The sequence below is a fragment of the Leptinotarsa decemlineata genome, unplaced genomic scaffold (genome assembly GCF_025532065.1).
Source record: "Leptinotarsa decemlineata unplaced genomic scaffold, Ldec_3_MD MMD2_tig00002159_RagTag_RagTag, whole genome shotgun sequence".
Classification (NCBI taxonomy): domain Eukaryota; kingdom Metazoa; phylum Arthropoda; class Insecta; order Coleoptera; family Chrysomelidae; genus Leptinotarsa; species Leptinotarsa decemlineata.
This window is the reverse complement of record NW_027412574.1, coordinates 6,157,269-6,180,268: the sequence shown is the minus strand read 5'-3', so window position 1 is coordinate 6,180,268 and position 23,000 is coordinate 6,157,269. Positions and strand designations below refer to the sequence as shown.

The window sequence follows — 23,000 nt, the reverse complement described above, 5'->3', positions numbered from 1 at the left end:
TAAAGAAAAGCACGGTGTACCACGACACAGTAGATTACATATTTATTGAGATGTGGAGCTACAAAACACATGACATTAAAAGGGACAAAACTTTTGAAACAACCTCTTATATGTATAGCTCTAACATCTATTTTTCACAAGCTTTTATTTAATTCTACGTGTCTCGGTGTCTATAAACAAATCTTGCAGGTTGAATTTGATCCACCCAATGACTTCAATATAGCGGGCGTAACAATACATTGATGCTGTAGATTTTTTCCAAATTTTAATTTTTTGTCTCTTTTTAGCTTATTGCTATATAATGTCGTTAAGCGAATTTTGGCTGTAAGATGAGTCTCGAAGAAGTCAACCTACAGTAATCCAGGAGGAGGATTTTTAGGACTCTGGTGGAGACTGACCCATCACAAATGCTGCGTGGGATGACAGAAGAACTGGTCGTCAGCTCCCATGTGATTTTTGATGTTTTAAAACGTATTCGAAACGCCAAAACGCCAAAAAGCGACCCCACGATTTAAACGGTCGACAGAAATAGTCACATTTCGAGGTTTGTGCTTCTTTGCTTTTGCGCATCCATCACGTGAGCCACCCAGGCACTCCTAAATGCAAAAACCCACAAAAAAAACATGTGGTGATCAGCGGCTGGTACAATTCACTATAACTTTCTGCAACCTCGCCAATCCATCACAGCAATCCACCATACTCCCCAGACCTCTCGCCAACCGAGTACCATCTTTTCAGGGAAGTCGATAACTACCTCACCAGAAGAACCATCGCCAATCAGGACCAGACAAAAAACGACCTTCATCGACTTCATTGAATCCCGAGCACGCAATTTTTATGCTGACATGGCGACCAGACAAAAACATCCTTCATCGACTTCATCGAATCTTGAACACGCAATTTTTATGCTGACGTGGCATTCTGCTAATTTCAAAAAGTTCATAAGGAGAGACGGTAGCCGATTCGTTAGAGTGGGTGGTTATATCCTTCCAATCAGCCGCTATGTGAAGGTTGGTTCGAGTTCAAATTTCGGACGATAGATATTCACCTCCTAGCACGCGTACGACGCGTGCTAGGAGGCACACGTTAAAAAGTAAGAGATCGTTAATCGTTAGTTCGCCAAAGACTTTTGAGGGCTGTTTTTCATGAGAGGGCGATACATTTTTCATGGAAAAATACGTTTTTTCACACTTTCAGATTAATTTACATAATTGTTCTTTTGGGAGAGGAGGTCGTACTTTTTGATTCGATTGATATCTCAAACTAGTAACTCGAAACTCCACCCAACACTAACAGAATTGGCACAATATAAGTATCGAAAAAACGGGGTCATACAGGTTTTTTATCCATTTGAGCCTTAGAATACAGCAAAAACAATTGTTTTTGGAATCTCAATATATTGAATCAAATATTCAAGGGCGATACATTTTTTGTTTTTGTACACTCTTTTTGTGCACCAAAAGAAAAAACCAATTGCACCCTTTTACATGCAAAGGCAAATTTTATGATCCATTTTCACCTCAAATTTCAACATACGAGTATAGTGATTCAAAGGTTTTTTTTTAAATATCAGAAGAAACCGCCCTTTGAATTTTATGACAATACGTACGAAACACCCTATAAATCTATATGCTTTCATAACCTCACTGGGCGATAATTATTATAACTCAGCACTAATACTTTTTTCCTCACATTCATCTCTTTATTAACTGAAACTTTCCATTCGTTTGTCATTTCGTGACCTATTTATTCCCTGGCATATTTCGCCGGGTTATTAGTGATATAATTTAACCTTCTGGATATTTTCCACAAGGTTTGTGGCTTACTATCGTGTGCTAATGGTTGTTAACGATAAGCAACTTGCAACTCAATACAAATACTGAACGATTAATGACCTGATGAATGGTATCTCTATTTGAATATGCCTTGGTGAATACAAATCGATACGTTATTTCTGCGAAAATGTTTTTTTTCGTATGATGTAAGAGTAGGGAAGGTTATATTCTTCCGCATTCTATGGCAATTTATCGAAAGACAAGAATTGTTTAATAAAAACGAGTTTACAACTTGCTCAAATTAGAAGAATATTGCTAACATATACTGGAACGAAAATCTAGTTCAGTTGACCGTTAGACGCGTCTGAAAAAAAAGTATGCATCGATCTAAAAATTTGGTAGTAGTTAATAATAGATACAGTAAATAATTTTAAAATATTTTCAGGAGTGCAATGTTGCCACTTGTACCATTTTTCAAATACCATACTCTATAAATTACAACATTATTGGATACTATGCTGAATTTCAATCAATTTTTATTCCATCAATTTTTTATATCTCAACTCGTGTTGGAAATAATTATTTTTTTTCGATATCTTTCAATGAAATATTTCGATATAAGTTCAATGTACGGAATTTTATGAAATGTAGAATACGAAAAAGAACTATGGATGTTAACGAAGTAGATGTTTAAAATGTTCTCCGCGAACGTCTTGGCAACATCCTAATCTCTAATAAAACTATCTTCTAACATTATTTAACATATTAGGCGTGGCCGACCTAATCGCAAGCGTTATTCGTCATTCAAATCTGAAGGTTTAGTTTTGCACACATTGCTCTTTACATATCCCCATAAAAAAATCTAATGATGAAAGATCAGGTGATCGCGCTGGCCATTCAATCGATCCTCGCCTCCATATCCACCGATTGGGAAATGTTGTATCGAGGTATTGCCGGGCATTAACTTGGTAATGTGTTGGTGCTCCATCCTGCTGAAACCATATCGTATTCACTGGAACTTGAGGGTTTCCTGGATCAGGATATAAATTTGCTAAACTTGGAATGACATCATTTTGAAGTAGTGCCAAATAATTATGGCCATTCAAGTTGCCCTCAATGAAAAAGGGACCAATGATATGGTTTCCTACAATCCCTGCCCAAACCTTAACCTTTTGAGGGTATTGCGTGTGTTCTTCTCTCATCCAGTGAGGACTTTCCGTTGAACAATAGCGGCAATTTTGCCGATTAGCATGACCGTTAAGAGACAAAGTACACTTATCAGAAAACATAACGTCTTCTAATTGGATGATATTGTTATCCAAAATGTCCATCATTTGCTTACAAAAATAAGTTATTCTATCAAAATCGTCTTCCATGCGTTCCTAAGTAGTATCATTTTATAGGGATGCATTTCATTTTCTTTCAATATGTTTACTATCGATGTATGGCTAACATTGAATGTAGTGAATGTCTGTCTGTCTACTCGATGTATGTGGGATTTCCTCAAACTCAAGCTTCACATCTAATTTAAGTTCATCACTCATTGCATTGGCAGCTCCTTTTTTATCTGCTTCACATGACTAAGCTCGCGAAATTGCTTCACTATTTTGCTTATTGTTCCTCGAGATATAGGCGGTGAATTATGAAATTTCTCATGGAATAGATGAGCTACTTCATGTTTTGTTCGGGTTTCATCTTCATAACCAATCATTTGTAAAACTGTTATTTTATGCCGTTAATCTAACCATTTGTCAGACTTGAAGTTAACGAACTTTAAATTTAAATTAAAATACTGAAAACTAATGTTGTAACATACAAAACAAGTTGACAAGTGGCGTTTTAAACTAACGTTGGCACGGAAATTATTTATAGTTTTTTAAAGGATACCATCTTAAAAACATTGCTATGGTTTTTGCTTACTCTCTTATTATCAATACCTCAACATGAAATGTTTTAGTTGGATCAGTATGTTATAGTAAACACAAGTACACAAGTGAAAAACATTTTTTCCAATAGCAAAGTTTGTCAAATCATCTCTAAAAACTTGTTTGACCTGTTTCAATTTGATCAGCATGTTATAGTAATGACAAAACACATAAAACACACAAGTATAGAAATGAAAACTTTTCCAAAAGGAAGGTTTGTCAAATAATCTCTAAAAACTAAGTTATTTTATTGCATTACTGAATTACTTGAACAGTTGTTCAAAATGTCGTTGGTTCATGTCCAAACATTTCAAAATGCGACATTCCATGGAATCGGTAGTTGCTTTTTGCATTTCATTTGCACTCTGTTTTCAATTGAATTTCTATACACTCATTGTTCTCATAAATAGAAATCCACAGGTGTTAAATCTGGTTACTTCGGAGGTTAATTCCATGGGCCCAAACATATTATTATTTTCAAGCTGTTTACCCACAATCTGAATCTACGAATAAAATGAACTGAGAATATCCTTGTTGGAATAATTATCTATATTAATAATCAAATGAATTTTCAAAACATCTCTCAGATGTAAAATTAATAGTTTCACACAATTTGAAAAAAAAATATGTTTTTCCTTTCTCGCACGAAAAAGTTTATTTAAGTTGTTTCAAAAGTTTTGTCCGTTTTCGTGAGTCTACTTTAAACTGTAAGGTATCAGTGAATACAATTCAATTCAATCGAAATAAGCACCATTTTAATCAGTGCACCTTTGCCCACGAAACGCAAGTCAATTAAATCGGTCAGCATGAAAATTGAGTGAACGGGATTCAATGAAGGCGACGAAGGGCATTTTTGACTGGTCCTGATTGACGAAGGTTCTACCGGTGAGAAAGTTATTGAAGTGCTTGAAAAGATGGTAGTAGGTTGGCGAGAGGTCTGGGGAGTGTAGTGTGTGAGGTAGAACTTCGACACTCAATTCGTTCAATTCTCGGACGGTGATTTGTGAAACGTGCGGACGAGCTTGTCGTGGAGAAGGATGGGACCTCTTCAGGTACATTCCGACGGTACATTCCGTCGATTTCCTCACAATAGGACTCTGCTGTGATGTTTTGGCCCGGTTTCAGGCAGTTATAGTGCAGCACACCAGCGGCTGACCACCATTAAGTAACAATGGTCTTTTTTTGGTAGGTTTTTGCCTCTGGAAAGTTCTGGCTAGCTCATCGGTGTCTAACCACTGTCCTGAACGTATCCTGTTGTCGTAGAGGATCCACTTTTCATCACACGTAACGATCCGATCCAGAAGAAGATCGCGGAACGTGACAATTTCTGCCGATCGTTCAAATCGTGGGATAGTTACTTTCAGAGTTTTTTGACCTTTCCAATACATTTTGAACATCAAAAACCGCATGGGAGCTGGAGCCCAGTTCTTCCGGCAGCCCACGCATCGTTTGTGATGGGTCAGTCTCCACCAGAGTCTTCAAATTCTCGTCCTGAATTACTATACGTCAACCACTTTGGGGCTCATCTTCCAGCCTAAAATCTTCGGAACGAAATTTCGCAAACCATCAAGCACTGCGTTCATTAACACTATCATTGCCAAATGCCTGACAGATGACAGAGTAGAATGACAGAGTAGAATGAACATTTATTGAGATATGGAGGCTACAAAAACAGATAACATTAATACGGACCAAACTTTTGAAACAACCTAATATTTGTTACTAAATGAAGTTTTATGTATTTTCCTCGATAGAAAAAAGGTGGAAGAGTAGCAGCACGCAGGTGACCTAACTGGCATTTTACAAGTATAATATGTTACTACTGTTAAAATTTGAGATTTATTCGTGAGAAAAACAATGGATAAGGCGTTAGAACAAAGAAAATAATTTCAAGTTTTAGGAATATAACATACTGAACAAACAAACATTTGAAAAGCAGATTCCTCGAAAATAAAAACGGAAGATAAATAACGGAAAATCGACAAAAAACTTTAAATCTATCTATTGTTGGGTAAGGGTAGGGGTGTGTTAATGAAGTTAAGAGATAAAATTGCAAATATTTCCATTTGTAAGATATCCTCATCGTGTTGAAGGAACAATTTCTGTAACACACCCTGTAAATATAATGTCGAATTTTGGTACAAAATGTGGAAGTTCTGTACGAGGTTTCATATCTTGTCTTATTATGTGTCACTTTTTCTGTTTCACTATATTTTTTTGAAAAAAAACATCATTTCCAAGTAGATTAAAAGTTGTTAAACATTCAATGTGGTTTGAAATATATAGGGTGCTTCATTAGATGAAAATAATCTGATATATTCATCAAGAACTATTACCAAATTTTCCCATTGATTTGTTATTTCGTTTTTGAGATATGTCCCCTTGTCCCCTTGTCCACTTGCTGCTTGATTATATACCATCACTCGCCTGGTTGGAGATCCAAAAGTACCAAGCAATTTTGATAGCCTCGAATATCAAAGAAAGTTTGGTGGCCCAGCTCTTTTCACCGATTTTGTCAGCTTGATTCCACTCAAATCGATACATACTAAAAGCATAGTAAAATCTACCAGTAAGTCCACTCCCACTACTTTCATTCATAAATTCACAAAGTTCTTGGTGACCTCGAAACGAAGTGTGGAGCCAATTTCGTTCTTTTACCATAGGCATGCGTTCATATAAAAACGAAATTCAAGGTTATTATAGAATATTTGGTGATAAATTACTTATAACCAACTGCAAAAACTAAAAACAATAATAACAACAGCGAATAAACTAAACATAATATCAATTTCCGACCGTTTATTATAACTAATCCGATGCCCGTGGAACCGTCGCATCCTTCTATACTACAGCACTGAACGCGTTGAATGACAATCCCATTCTAAGAGCGGTTCAAGGTCCCCGGCAACTCGGGCGGATCACGTGGTAAGAGAGCCTACCTACTGGCTGTATTTTTCTACGCGACAAAATACAGCTGCTTATGGCTTCAAAGTTCAACCGAATACACCTCGAATTACACTTTTCAGGAACTCTTCCATTTGGAGACCGGCGATAAATCGAACATTACGTTACCTGATACCGTAATGATACTTTCTGTTTTCGAAAGCAATGACGTTTTATCGACTTTTGACTAGTTCTCACTCAAAAAATGATACTAAAATCTGAAAAAAATGTACAAGCCGTGTACACTATTTTTGCCATATTGACGAAAACTAAGATTATAATAATGACCATATACAATTATAAAAGTAACTGTCATGATTCAGAGTCATAGCCAACTAGAAAAATACATACTGCGCGACCTTGCCTTTTGATATGTATCTATTGGGTTGAAAAATCAACGGTTATACATACTCTATTTTTCAAAAAATAAAGTGAATTTTAATTTCTCTCAAAAAATCTTTATTTATTCGTCAATTTCTATGTTCTTCCCTACAAAGTTATCGTCCTCAGGGATACACTTGTGCCATCGTTTTTTTTGATCCTCGAAAAAGTTCTGATATGCACTTTTGGTGTGTTCTTGATCACTCTCAGCGATTCGGTTTGTATCTCCTCGATCGTCGCAAAACGCCATCCTTTCATGGGTCTCTTCAATCTTGAGAACAAGAAAAAGTCACAGGAGGCCAAATCTGGTGAATACGTTGGCTGAGGCATGATTACGGTCTTGTGTTTGGCCAAAAATTTACAAACAATCAATGACGAGTGAGCAGATGCATTATCATGATGCAGAAGCCATGAATTGTTTTTCCAATATACCGGACGTTTTCTTCGTATTCAGATTCAGATGCAGATTCTTTATTAACCATTTGTAGCCAAGATGTGCTCGGATATGGCAAGTAATATTACACTTAGTAGCACATTATTAATGTTATGCAAAACAATTTTAAAAATTAGAAATTCGATAAATTATTTTGAAAGTACAATATTCATAAAGGGACATACTTATATACAAGTATTAAAATAAATTAGGTGTTTTTGCAATAGTTCACAAATTGTTCAAGTCTGTAGAAAGCATTCATTGTCAGCATTTTCTAAATTTTTTTCTTGAAGAGAGGGTGCGATAATTCTTTTACATTATTTGATATAAATAGTTGTATAGTGTAAGTCCATTATGTTGTGATTTTGTGTAATATGATATATTGCTTCTCGCAACTGGTCATGTGGCAAGAACTTGTGATGCACTACACCACACTAATCGAAGAAAATAGTTGATGGAATTTGGCGTGCTTAATTGGTATTGGCTCTGCTGGGCTCTTCAATTGGGACGATTGGTCTTTGGTTTCAATATCATAACCATACACTCATGATCCGTCACCGCACGTATAACCCTTTTATATAAACAAATCTGGATCATCGTTAACGTCATTCAACAATTCAACAACCTCAACAACTTCTCTAATAGTGATTCGACGATTCTCCATAACAATTCTCTTCACTTTCTCAACACTTTCAATAGTTGTTAATGTCGTAATTCACATCTTGCTGACCTTCTATGAAAAGCTTGTACCACTTGTAAACAGAGTTTTCAGAGTACAATCATTGTATGCCACTGCCAACATTCCAAGTGTTTTTGAGCACCCAATACAATTTTTTCACACAAAATTTGATGCAAATTTCTTGATTCATTTTTTTCGACACCAGAAAATCGCCGAAAACGAAAAAAACTTCTAATTTTTATGCCTCTCTCACCAACAAACTAAACATCCTGAACTGCTGAAACTGTGAACATATTTGAATTGAAGGGGTTATATTTTTAGGAGTGATTAATTTTTGGGAAAGAAAATGTTTGGCTTTCTACGACTCCATCTTGATACAAATAAAAGTGGAGGGCTTTCTTCCAGTTTCTGTCTGAAAGTTACTTCTTTGCATGATCTACACATCCATGTAGGTATAGAGTTACTTATTTTCAAATTGATTACTTCCTTTTTTTGAAAGATTCCCACATTTTTTTGTATCGAGATGGAGTAGTTAGAATGTGAACATATATTCGAGATGAGTTAACCAACATAAAAAAATCACTTATCGAATGTATGTAGCCCTCAAAATTTGAACATTCACCTATTTTTTGAACAGCTCACATATGTTTGGTTGGCAATGGGAAATGTTCCTCAATTTGAATTATTACAGCAAAAGCAAGTTTCAACAAAATAAAGTTGAGTTTAATTCATGAGTTTTTCAAATTCACTTCGAAAAGTATTCAAATTAATGTTTCAAATGTTGAGTTTTGATTTGTAAAGGGATTTGTTTCTAATTCACATATTCGCAACAGCGCCTATATCAAGTTGTAATAATTTATACGTACTTAGATATTCTACTTAAAAAAAAAAATATCTTTATAAATCAACAATTAAGGCAAAATATAAATAATAGTTCAATACCACCTCCAAAAGCCACATAAACAACAGTTGTTTTGTTATTTATTTATATAGAGGAAGATAGGTTAGGTGCACAAAATGTCATATGTCACAGAATGTCTCGGAACATAAGTAAACAGAACAGCACGCCTCTGAAATATGTCATCTTTGTTTGTCTCATACAGGTAACAGATTCGTTGTCCTTTATTAGCTATAACCGATGTTGCCAAATGGTGAAATAGAAACGAATCCCTTTAAATGTTGAATGCATTATTTCATTCCTATTTTTAAGTATTCAAATAATTTTTTAAAGAAAAAGGTTGAAATGATAAGTTTAAAATGCGTTGTTTTAGAGCTCATTTATGAAAACTACTTGATTTTCGTCAGGAGGAATATTCCCCATTGAATGGATACAGTCACTATTCATTATTTTTTACACAAAATTTAACCATGAAAATGTCGAGTTATCTAAATCCGTGGCACCTTGAAATGCATTTTCTATCTAATATTAATTATTCAATACGATACTGTATTTCTGTTTTGACCTTGGCCACTCATCCATATCGAATCTAATCGTTAACATTTAAATTCAGTATGTAAATGTCCGATAAATGTATATGAAAGCACCTAAAGTGATCTGTTTTATTGTAGTCTACACATGCTCCTATACCGTGTGGCTCAACTCCTCAACATATATTGACAAGGTAGTGTTTTTAGAAGATATTCGGTTGGGCTTTTACTTATACATCAATATATAGAGAGCGGGGATATTTCGAAGAAAGGAATCATGCACAGAAGATTTTTTCAGATACGAACTGGAAGAAAAAATCTATCCGAAACAGCTAATAATGTCGGTAGTGTTTATACAGGGTGGCCCATCAGTGTGAGGAAGTACAGTATCTCGCCTATAATGAGGAGTATGATAAAATTTTTCAGATAAAAGTTATATGGTTCACTTTGTTGCTTATTTCAAAAATATTTTGGAATATACAGAGTGTTGCTTTTTTTCAAAAAGACCCCCAGTAAATTTTTTCAACGTTCAACTGAGCAAAATGTATTTCCTTTTTTCGAAAATTTTGCGGCGTTGTCAAGTTATTGCTGAAAGTAAAAAAATCTTCGGAAAAACAGACCGCCACAAATGCCATCATAAAAATTTATGGATAAAATTAAAGCAGAATTATTTTAGACATACAACACCAAAAGTGAGATGAAATGTCGAACAGGAGATTTTATCTAGAGACATTAACTTGACCAACTTCGAATATCAAATATTTTTTGGAATATTTTGGAATACGTCCTTAATTCTATTTTTCATATCCTCCTTTGTAGATCGATGTGTTGTATAATCTTGATCTTTAACGTAGCCCAACATCAAAAAATCCATTTTTGTCAAAACTGGTGAGCGAGGTGGCCACTTGAAAGGGCCTTCTCTACCGATCCATCTCCTCGAAAATGCAGTGTCTAAATAATTATTAACAGAAATAGTGTTGTGAACAGGTGCTCCGTCGTTTAAGTACCACATTCTTCGTTCGATTCGTATGGGTAAATGATTTCATAATTGTGGTAACTGGTTTTCCAAAAATCCAGCTAAATTAAGCCAACAACTCTATCCTCAAAGAAATATGGCCCAACGATGAAATTTCCTATTATGCCAATTATACATTTAGGGATCACTTTGTCTGACTGGTGGTCCGAAAGAAATGGGGGTTGTTTGTTGAATAATAATGGAAATTATGTTTATTTACAAATCCATTTTTATGAAATGCTGCTTCTTCGGAAAATAAAACATAATTTAAAAAATCTCTGTCTTGTAGCAACTGTTGCTGAGCCCATTCACAGAATGTTACTCTTTTCTGAAAATCATCATCTAATAACTCTTGATGTAACTGAACACGGTACGCATGAAACTTGTTTTTTTTGAAAATTCTTTGTATGACAGTCCGGCTTATGCCAGTTTAAAAAACTATTCGTTTTTTAAAAATGGATTTTCATCAAGTATCGGCCAGTTCTATTCAATTATGTCAGTTTGTTTGGATATTTATCTAAGCGAGATATGAGGATCTTATGTAACTTTTAAGAGGACATCAGTCATTTCAGTTTCTTTACTTAATTCAGGCCAGTCTCAACTCACTACACTATAGGTTAATGGACTGACACCTATCAGAAAACAACTACTCTCCTGGCTAATACCACGAAGGGCGTTGGATTATACCTAACAGGTGTCAGTGCAAATTTTCACTGAGGTATTTTCTGCATATGCTGTTGGAGATACAACTGCCGGATACAATTGCCGGATTATTGAAGGGGCACACTTTCAGACCGGTTTCGGGCTATTTGACCTCTCATCAGTGCAAGGTAGTGACCATCATGAACATAGAGTCGATGATATTCAATTATTGAAATTCGAATTAGTCCTTTCAGTATATCACTCCTCGAACAAAGCTGAAGCGAACAACAAACAACATGTTTGTCATCGCGCCACCTGGTAAACGAGGTACTAACCAATCGCATATCCGACCTCTTTTCCGAAGAGATATTTCGAGGTCGAGTGGAAGAACAGTTTTTTTTTTATTGCATTATAATTTTTTTGGTTTTGATGAATTTTTTCATTCTTTCATTAGTGATAGATATTGTTCAATTTTTGCTGATATATGTATTTCATTTGTACAGACACTATCAATATCAATCTCAAGAGGAAAAAAACTGAACTTCGCCTTTTATTTCCCTGTAATAAAAATGTTATTGTATAAAACTGTTATTACCTATTGGAGATAATGAAGACGAATTATTATATAAGACAATGGAAGTCCGAACTGGTGAAATTCAAAATTTAGTAAGTTCTCCTCTATGATCCTAGTTATTGTTAAAGGAGCTGAAATTCATAAATATCAAAAATAACTATTCGTTAACTATCAGGCGAATTTTGAAATTTAGAGATAACTGTAATGAATGAAGATAATTTCAAGGGCTTCTAAACGACATCTTACTCACTTCTCATGCCTTTACGAGTGCCATCTCTTGAGTGGAGTGAAAATGACGGTGTCTTCCTTCACCAAGAAATCGACGAAACCATCCGTTTTCTTGAAATTTTGACGTTGTTTCTGATAAGGGCTATATTTCGTTTTTTTTTTTTGGTATACAGGGTGTAACATAAGTACGTTAAAATATTCAAGTGACGTATTCCTGAGACAATTTTAAGATGAAAAAAAATTAAAAAGATCAAACGAAAAATAACAATTTTATTAAACAAAAAAACTGAAATTACAAAGAAATAACATACAAGCAACAACCAAAAAAAAATTAAAAATTGAAATATTAATGAAAGCTGAAAATTAAAAAATATTAATAACAAAAAATTAAAAATAAAAATTGAAAGATTCCAAACAAAGTTACATCACGACGTTTCGATTGTTAGTATCCACAATCGTCATCGGGTGATAACATATCACCCGAAGCTTTTATTAATATTTACATTTTAAATTTTTTTGGTTGTTGCTTGTATGTTATTTCTTTGTAATTTCAATTTTTTGTTTAATATAATTGTTTTTTTTTGGTTAATCTTTTACATTTTTAATTTTTTTATCTTTTTAGTTTTTTTTTCAGGGATTTCAAATCAATTCATATTATATTAAACAATGGAAGTCCGAACTGATGAAATACACCACGAAACATTGTCAACCACCTTCAAACAAATTAAATTTTTTCGTTCTTCAAAAATAACCTTTACAAAAAAAAGTTATGTGCACGAAATTCGGTACCCGGAGTTTTTTTGACGTGGGAAATCATAATTTAATATTAATTTTCATGTATCATCTAAAGGGCGCTGCGTACGCTGTCATTATTTATTTCAAATTGCCTAACTTTTTTGGTAGTAAACTATTGGTACTTTTCGTGAAAAAAATCTAATTCTCACACCTGTTCCAAGTAAGAAAAGGTACAATACCTCAACAACGCTGGAGGTGATCATTTTTCAGATATTTACAATTTTATATATCGATGAATATTACTTAGCTCCTGGGCGCTAAAAGTTGCTGAGAACATTACAAAAATTTATCATGTGATTGATACCGTCAAAATAAACAACTTTTTTCTATAAAATGTTTATCAAAAAAATCATTCGTTTTCGAGATACAAATAACTGAAATTGCAAAAAACGTATGACAAAAAACAACCTTGTTTTGAAAAATTTCAACAACTGTATCTCGAAAACGAAGCATTTCCGGACACAAGTTCATACAGATTATTTTTTAATTATCTCAGGAATCAGTCACTAGAATATTTTAACGTACTTATGTTACACTCTGTATATCCTCTCAGTAAGTTACGACTGAATGGTAATTATGTTTGTGGTATGTGAATATCTAGAGACAAGTGAAAGAATTACACAGTAGCATTTGAAATATTATAAATTTTTATAATTTTTTGACTTTTGACCGCAGTTGTTATCACATCATAGATAAATCTGCAGCAATTATGATAGACCAGATTATTTTATTGGCCATCCACAAATAAACTTATGATAATTTGATCCAAATATTTATTTTGATATCAAGTAATCATATATCGATGCAATATTACTTGCACAGTTCACTGACCTCAAAATAATACTATATTTTCTGTTTCCAAACTTAATAGGCCGATTATAACAATGGGGTCGTAAATTTAAAACCTGACAATAGAAATGGGAAAAAGTTATCATCTGATGCTCATATTTTATTGACGTTATTCTGCTCAATTTACCGTGAAAAGGAGTAAATTAATATGATGACTTGATGAGTTAATCACCTGTGTAGTTTAGCATAATCTCCTCTCTTTACCCTCTACAAAGTTAAACTAGTGAAGAAAACCAAAACAATTTTGTGTATTTAAAATTGAATGGACTACAAAAATGAGTTAATTTTATTTGAGCAGGACAAACAGGTGAACAGTTTTTGATTGCGAAATTATGTTCTAGGGTATAAATAAAAAAAATAATAATAAAATAATAAATCCTTTTGTTATTTTAGACGGATTACTCGAATGCTGAATAACTGCCACTAGAAGAATCATCTTCAAGATGAGTTATCAACCGATTTCGGTAACTAAATCATCCATTACATGGTCTGATCTTAACGTTTACAATTCTACTTTATCTTTCACAAGCCCTACGCAATTATTCCACTTTTCAGCGGTAATGGACAAAACAGTTTCACTTAAAATATTTTTAAGATCACAAAATTTAATGGTAATATTTTTTTGGTCACATAGTTTTTATGTCCGCCCAAATAGCTCTATCGGGTTGAGTTGGCAGTGGTAAGAAGGAGGACCTAATACTATTCTATTACGTGCTTTAGCAATGTCCACAAATTATTTATTATATTTGGTTTTATGTTCATTCACTATCTTTAAAATTTCTGCTTTTTTGTGGCTCTAGTAGAAGTTTTTTTAGCTTTTCTGGAATGGTATGGAGCGTTGTCTAAAACAATTAAACAATTCTCTTCTAGTTTCGGCACTATGTTCCTAAACCAATCAATCAAGCCAATTTTTGGATTTGGTGTAGCCTGCGTTCACCTACGTTTCATCCAGGTGATAGATTTTTCCATTATCTGTTCTGTAGACTCTTATTTTCATTAAATATTAAATATTTCTTAAAACTTATTTTTTTTATAAATTGGTGGAAAGTCGACCTTTTGAAATTTGGTAGATCAAGATCGTCGTTTACAACTTTTAGAACTTAATCTATTGTTGGCATTTCGTTTCGAAAAAAAATGATGTATTTTTCTTCTGATAGGGTTTGAATGAAAATCGTCTACCTTATCAATAATTTTCTTTTGTGCGTTATATGGTTTTGGAGCCGAAAAAGAATGATTGTCTTTATTCTCTCATTACTCCATAGACACTTGAAGGAGACACTTCAGCAATGTTTTCTACTTTTCTCACGAGTTTATCAACAGACAATTAAGAACTTGCTTCATATTGATTTTTGTAAATTTTCATAATTACATTTTTGTCATTAATATCAAGGTGTCGATTTTTTGATCTTTTGCTAGGTGGAGTAGGGATATAGATTAGCAGTTTCTCTAGCCGTATCAGTACTAGACATTTTGAAAATTTCAAACTTCAAAATACCGTATATGTACACATCACAGGCGTTAAACCGTAACTGACCACTCCGACACTGTACAATGAATTCCGCCAGCCGATTGCAGTTAAATCTGATTGGCCAGGGTAAAGAGGCTTGTACATTTTATCCAATAGATGCAAATGTGCGTTGTGATCATGCTTTGATCACACATCTATCGTTGTCTGGGTTGCATTGTTTGTTGGATGGACAGAGTTTACTATTCCCAGTCTGGTCAACCATAAACCTTGACAGAATAAATTAGATAAAATCTCACGTGAAAAGTATCTGGTTGAAAGCGAATTCAAATTCACGACCTCTTTATCGGGAGTCGTTCACACTACCACTGCGTCCTATCACCGCAATTCATCTTTTAAAACATAAATTAATTTTTTTTGACCCTCTTGATATAATTTTGGAGATGCCTCTGCTTCGTTATGCAGTTTTCTCTTGCAAATAATACCGGATATCGAGCTCCAGTTCATGTTCATTGTTCCTTTGAGATTGTATTGAAAAGAACTGAGGTGTAGAGACGCTGATGCATGTAATTATTTGATCCGAGATTTGATCTTTGACTTATGTGATTTGAAGCCAGGATTGTAAATATAACGCAAGCTATCGCGCAAAATAAATATTCAATCATGTGGCATTTTATGATGAAAATAACTTATTCCATGCACACAAGAAACATAAGCAGTTTTAGTTTTTAACGACTTGATGGTTATTTTGTATGATTTTTGTCTCTTCATTATTTATTTCTAAGAATTTAATTTCTCATATCTTCACTGATCTGGACATTTTGGTCCTACATTTGATCAGTTTTCTATATCCTACTAGGTTCAAACCTCTTCATATTTTAAAATCATTCAAATCAAACATTAGTTATCTTGTTCCTCCATTCAAGATTTTGTATCTACATACCAGTGATACTCATTTATAGATATATATTCATATTATATAATATATTCCGTGGTTGAATTTATATTAACTAGTTCAATAATATCTCAGACTCTCAATTCATTTCAAGTTTCACATTACACAGTTTGCATTTTTTGAATACAAGGATAAAGTAAACATTCAATTGTTTGAATGAATGTGGATTACCTCCCGGGAGACCGTTATCTACCTGTAAGTTGATATATGTTTCCCTTATTTATATACCTACCTGCCTGAAAACATTTCTTTCATAAGAAACTGCCTTTCGCAATTCATATACATAATAAAAACAAAGTTTTTCTCCTACAAATTTCATCTTTTCATGAAATTATTATTTGAAGTATAATATCCGGTAGAAAATCATCCAGTATATAAAATCATGTTGTAAGTAATTGATCTGTATCCTGACATAACACGTGAAGAACACTAGGTCACGCTCACGACATGTTCTCTCTCAAAATAGATGACATTGCACTAGACATAAAAAGATATTTATCTAGGGTTCGCTACTGGGTCAAAAAACCAATACAACCCACACCATTTTGTACTAAATTCACCTGTCTCGACAGGTATGATATCTAACATTAATTTGACTTACCTAAATATCCCATCAAGGATTCTAAATCGCGCGCTTCGCTCATTTTTCGGACAAGAATTTCTTTCCGCGCCAGAACCCAATGCCTGTCATTCACTTTCTATAGATATTCAATTTTTTTCGTTTATCAAACACGACATTCACCAATCACCCAATCACTTCTACTTGATGCACATCGGTTAGAATCGAACTATTCGCAACTTTTAAATTTGTGGTCTCTACTGTCTACACTCTCCAGTTCCATGTGTTTTCTGTATTGTTGAACGTCAGCGTTGCCACGTTTTATGGTATTCTTTAGGTACACATTGAATTTGTAAAACTGGCTGGAGGTACGTCATGCCATATAACACACATTCTATTTTACAGAGAAATTGATTATTATTCTCGTGACTACTAAAAGTTACATAAGTGTTGTTTTATTCATTATTTTTAGACAGAATTGGCAGCACAGCTCGCCAGGAAACAAGATAAATTTTTAGATATAATTAATACCAAACAATTGTTCCCAAAAGATTTTTCATTTGAGATAAATATGAAATGTTTTTCAAAGAGAATTTATTTTCATCATGCACCGCTTATTTGACAAAAATATTGTGGAATGATAACTACTTGGTAGGAGCAAAAATTATTTTGGTGTCTAGCATATATTTTTTTGAATCGGTTTTACTTTGTGAAACTATTTTGCTCTTTAGCATTGTTAGTTTATCATGTCATAGTTTATGGTATTATTTCAGATAACAAAGTAGAATCATAAACCAGTTGCTGTTGTTAAAAGTGGGTCAAATTTCAAAGCATCAACTCGAACAAAAAATCTTTTAATCGTCATAGTCAGGTAGAATGTAGTTTATTTCATCACAGGATTCTAGAATCACATACCAATTTGAGATCAGTATTTACCTACCTACTTCACGGTAAAAATTGCCTTCAAATTACGAATGTGTTGAAAAAAGTGACTAGCTAAATTTCTTAGTTACTGATTGAAATTTGTTAACAGGGGGCTTCTTTTCATGAATAACATATTCAATTTTACTTTCAGAAATAAAAATTATAAAAAAAAACATTGCTCTTATACAAATGCACTTAAAATGAAAAACTAACTCCTTTCATTGTTTGATATAGGTTATTCTGTGAGTAAGAATCTTGCCATGGATACAAAAAAGGTAATCTTGCGCGGGAATATTTTGAATATGTTACAAAATAACCTAGGTCAAACAATTGAAGTATTTATTGTTTCAACTGAGTGCATTTGTATGAAAACTTGTTTTCGAAGACGTTTGTGTTCAATGCGACAAAAAAACTTTGTAGAAAGACACTGGCTTACTTTACCATAAATATCAATCAGTTAACCCTCTGTGATGCCACTGGAATTCATATCCGTATTCTTATTTCGTAGATTGACACACGTTCATATGAAATTTATTTTATAAAATATGACATCATTTAAAATACAGCCTGTATATTCTGTTTTTGTTGCATTTATTGTACTACCTGTACCAGAAATTAGAGCCTGGAAGAGCGGTTGCGGTTTTTCAATAATGTATAAATTATGACAATTGTAAAAATAATTAATAGTTATTTATGTATCAAGGAAATTAGGAGGGCCTTAATTACCGATGGCAAAGTTTGCGTCCCGAGGGCCTCTGGCCCGAGGGACAGCAATTGCCTGAGGTTATTAAGGCTCATTGATTCCCGTGGTACATAGATAATTTTATTTCTGACCGATTTCAATAAAATTTTGTTCATTTTTGAAACGGAAAAATGTACCAATTCATTACCTTCCCGGTATATTTGAATCAGGTACCGTTGATTATAGTAGAGTTTTCTTGTTGCTAGGTTGTTGCTATGTTACTTGTTTATAAACAGAACTTTGTTATCAAGCTGTGTTTGCGGTGAAAACGTGTTTTCTACCCCAAATATAATGGAGGATATTTTGAAAAAAGCTGAACAAGCAAGAGAATCATTAATTCCATCGAAAAGTGAAGCCGTATACCAAAAAGAATACAAGATATATCTGGACTGGCTGACACGGAAAAATGTTATGCCAAAAGATGTCACTGAAACTGTATTTCTGGCATATTTTCAAGAACTGGTAAGGAATTTTCTATGTTTTTCGGTAGATTTGGTAGTAATTGTGTTTATTCGTTTCAGTCAGAAACGTATAGTCCGAATTCTTTATGGACTAAATGGTCAATGCTAAAATCGATGGTGACTATTCATGAGAAACGAGATATCACCAAGTTCAATGAACTTTTCAAAATTGTACATTTATTATTTGTAATGACGTGAATAAATAAAATATGGTCCAGTTTTCATTTCTATTTATTTTTACTTGTGAAAGGTAGAGGGAATTATAAAATCTATAATGTCCCAAGGGAGTTATGACCCTCTTTATTGATAGCGTAACTATGACGATATAAGCTTATAATATCCCGGTCAGAAATAAAAGAATTTTTTTCTGTAACGGGAAAAAAGTTTGACATTTTATCTCTGATGATAGGTAACAAAATGTCACTTTTCATGAAATTACTTTTTTCACGGATATATACAGTGCTTTCATTTCAAAACTTCCCACCCCTAGTACTTCGGTTATCAGGGAGAATTTGTCGTAAGCAAAAAACACGTCAATTCAGATGTCGAGGGGGAAGTTTAAAACCAATGCCAGTGTTTTAGGTTTATCCCCCTTACCCCTAGCTACCCCCACTTAATAATTTCAAATGGCACCCCCTATCTTGTAACACATCATTTTAAAGATCTTAAAAATATTCACTCAACCCCGTTTAGAAAACTGAAATTGGTTGATACGTTCTCGTAAAATAGGACAATAAAAAAATGAATTATAACAAAATGCAAAAATGTATGGAACCGCTACCACTACGCATTGCATATCCGACAGTGGCTCGATCAACGGTATTCTGACAAATGGATTGGCAGAAAAGGCGCTCTGGAATGGCCGGCGAGATCTTTGGATTTAACGCCATTGGATTTCTTTCTCTGGGGTTATTTGAAGACAATGGTATACAAAACTTTCCCGCAGGACATTCAGGATCTAAGACACAGGCACAAGCAGACAAAAGTCCGACAGGAATTCGAGAATAGATTGTACTTTTGCTTAGCTACCAATGGTGAACATTTTGAACACCTAATAAAATAAGATACATTTATTTAATTGCAATAGCTATTATTTTATTTTTTATTATTATTAATTTTCTTTTTGGCCTATTTTACGAGAACGGATCAACCAATTTCAGTTTTTTAAACGGGGTTGAGTGAGGATTTTTGAGATCTTTAAAATGATGTGTTACAAGATAGGGGGTGCCATTTAAAATTATCAAGTGGGGGTAGCTAGGAGTAAGGGGGTTAAACCTAAAATACCACTGGCACTGGTTTTAAACTTCCCCTCGATATCTGAATTGACGTGTTTTTTGCCTACGGCAAATTCTTCCTGCTAAACGAAGTACTAGGGGTGGGAAGTTTTGAAATGAAGGCACTGTATATATCTGTTCATAAATATTATGAAAGTAACTGAAGATTAACTACGACGCTAGTCACGTTATATAACCAAAGGCACCTGATTAATAAATCAAATCAAATAAAAGATATTTTATTATTCATTTCTTTTTAACAAATGTAAGGGCTACGGTACAGAATATTTAATAAGTGCGATAAGTTAATGCCAACAACTTGGTGACACGGTTATCGAGAAGAGTGTTACGGTTCTGTTGATTGGAACAGTTTTCGTGTTGTACAATGTTAGATTCGTGTTGGTAATATTAGATAAGAAAAAAGGAAAAACTAAAATTTACTTCTATACCAAATGCTCGAGTATCCAAAATGTATCAAGAAAATTTGAAATATAAATGCTACATAGAGCAAGTAATATGATTAAACAATGGTTTTCTAAATCACGATCAATGATCAATAAAATGAATGAATTTTGAAGAAGACCAGTTATAAAAACTTTAATGCTATTGACACGGGACAAAGTGAAAACTATCTAAGAGCCTGGTGGCTACAAACAGGAATAGTGTAGGTACTGAAAAAAACCTTGATGCTTCTTCATTAGCCAAACATTCACTCGAAAATAACCTATACTTTGATTTGAAATGCTAAAGTTATAGCTTTCGAATCTAATTATCAGAAGAGAATGATAATGGTCCTTTACGAATACTAGAGGTTCTGACTTCCATTGTTAAGTATTAGCAGAGAAGAAATCTTTGATAAAATATAGAAAAAAATCGAAGTAATTTTAAAAGTTATCAAAATACCAGGACCGAAATATTCTTATGAAGTTCTTGAAAAAGTGAAACGTTTTAAAAAATGTGAAGAACGAATGGTGTGCATGACTTTGAAAAATATTATTATTAAAAGTTATTTATTGAAGAAAACAAACTATCATGACCTGAAATGAAAATGAATTGATAAATGAGTCACATAGTAAGCGAAATATTAATAACCTACAAAAAAAGAAATCAATAAAATATAGAAAATGCAGAAAACTGAGCTATGAGCAAAAATGAAAAACAAATTAATATAGATAATGAACGTATGGAAACAAACACCCGATTAAGCGGAAAAACTATAATAATAATAATAATAATAATAAATATGCTTAATTGTCCAAAGAGAAACTCTTATTGACAAAGCTTATATATATATATATATATATATATATATATATATATATATATATATATATATATATATATATATATATATAAATACACACACATATACACATACAATCACAAAAATAAATTGATGGATGTAGCCGTTACTACGTGGTAGGAAATCATAATGAAGAAATCTTTCTATGTTTTCTATGTTTCTATGAAACTTTCTATGTTTTTTACCACTTTTATTTGTAACTAACGTTACTGCAGTTTCGTCCTATAACGACGAAACTGCGGTAACGTTAGTGGTAAAAAAAAAGTTTTAAACCCCAAAATAGTTTTTTAAATAATGTATGAAAACACAAATATGTGTATAAAATATGATTAAAAGGTATCGTCATAAAATTCTTGCAAACTATAATAGGGCCTCTCGATAAGAAAATACTTAGTTGATTTTCGAAATTCAGTACAGTTTACTACGCATTTCAGGTAGTTAGGAAGATGATTATACTTCGTGGGACCGTTATACAATATAGAATTTTTCGTTGAAGTAGAGTTAGGTATGGGAAGACTTAAATTTAGGGTCTGGCGTGTGATGTAATGAGAAACAATTGAGGGAAGTTCTGTTCTATGTTTATGCACTAAATAAAGTGTTTCTAAAATGAATAGAGCATACAGTGATAACATTTTGTTTGCTACAAACAAAGTCCTACAAGAATCTCGACGCCTAGCTCTACAGAGAAATCTTAATCTGCAGAATAAAAATCGACTCGAGTCGAGTTTGATTACATACCCCCCAGAAAGGGATCCCATATCTTAAATGTGATTCTGCTAATGAATAATAGACAGTTTTATCTGCAGTTAGTCCTAGTTCGTTAGAAGTTATTTTTACAGCATAACATCCAGATGAAAGTTTTTTGTTAAGTGATAGTATGTGGTCCTTAAATGTGATTCTGCTAATGAATAATAGACAGTTTTATCTGCAGTTAGTTCTAGTTCGTTAGAAGTTATTTTCACAGCATAACATCCAGATGAAAGTTTTTTGTTAAGTGATAGTATGTGGTCCTCAAACGTCAACTTATTGAACTTATTCAACTTATTATTCAACTTATTATTAACCCAAGAAATTTGTGGCACGACGTGTTCTCAATCACTTTCGAATTTGAAGCTAGAGGAATACTATCAAGAATGCAATTAAAGGATAAAACTTTGGTTTTTGAAACATTGAGACATACGGAGCACTAATGCGATATACCATTGAATACAAACAAAGTCTACAAATCGTTATTTTCAAGTTTCTATTCAACACTTTCAGTGTCCTCGAAAGGATAACACTAGTTTTAGGAATGTTGTCTCCAATGATTGTGATAGTGCCGTGTTGTTAGTACAACAATAATAATAGAATTGTTTATCTGTTTATAATTCTATATTTCAGACAAGACAGCATTTAGTCAATACTACGGCGTTGTAGTTGAAAAAAAATGTGTCAAGAGAAAAGATTTCCTTCCCTATGTTAAAAATGTTACAGACTGAATTGGGAGAATCTTAGAGAAACACGGCGTGAAGACAATATTCAGGTCAACAAAAACTATCAGACAAAGTCTAAGATGAGCCTAGAGAGCCTTTAGCAACACTTGGAGTATACCGGATTCCTTGTAGCTGCGGGTCTGTCTACATTGGAACCACGAATAGAAGTGTGGATACC

The 23,000-nt window shown here is 33.5% G+C and overlaps 1 protein-coding gene across 1 annotated transcript in view; it reads right to left on the bottom strand.

The window, feature by feature from the left end:
• Positions 1-16,981, bottom strand: part of LOC111505415 (organic cation transporter protein) — a 62,655-nt gene extending 45,674 nt beyond the window's left edge. The window contains exon 1 of the mRNA XM_074177134.1: positions 16,689-16,981. Within this exon, the coding sequence (XP_074033235.1) occupies positions 16,689-16,731 (43 nt within the window). The 5' untranslated portion in view covers positions 16,732-16,981. The remainder of the gene's footprint in view (positions 1-16,688) is intronic.
• Positions 16,982-23,000: the final 6,019 nt, after the last annotated feature.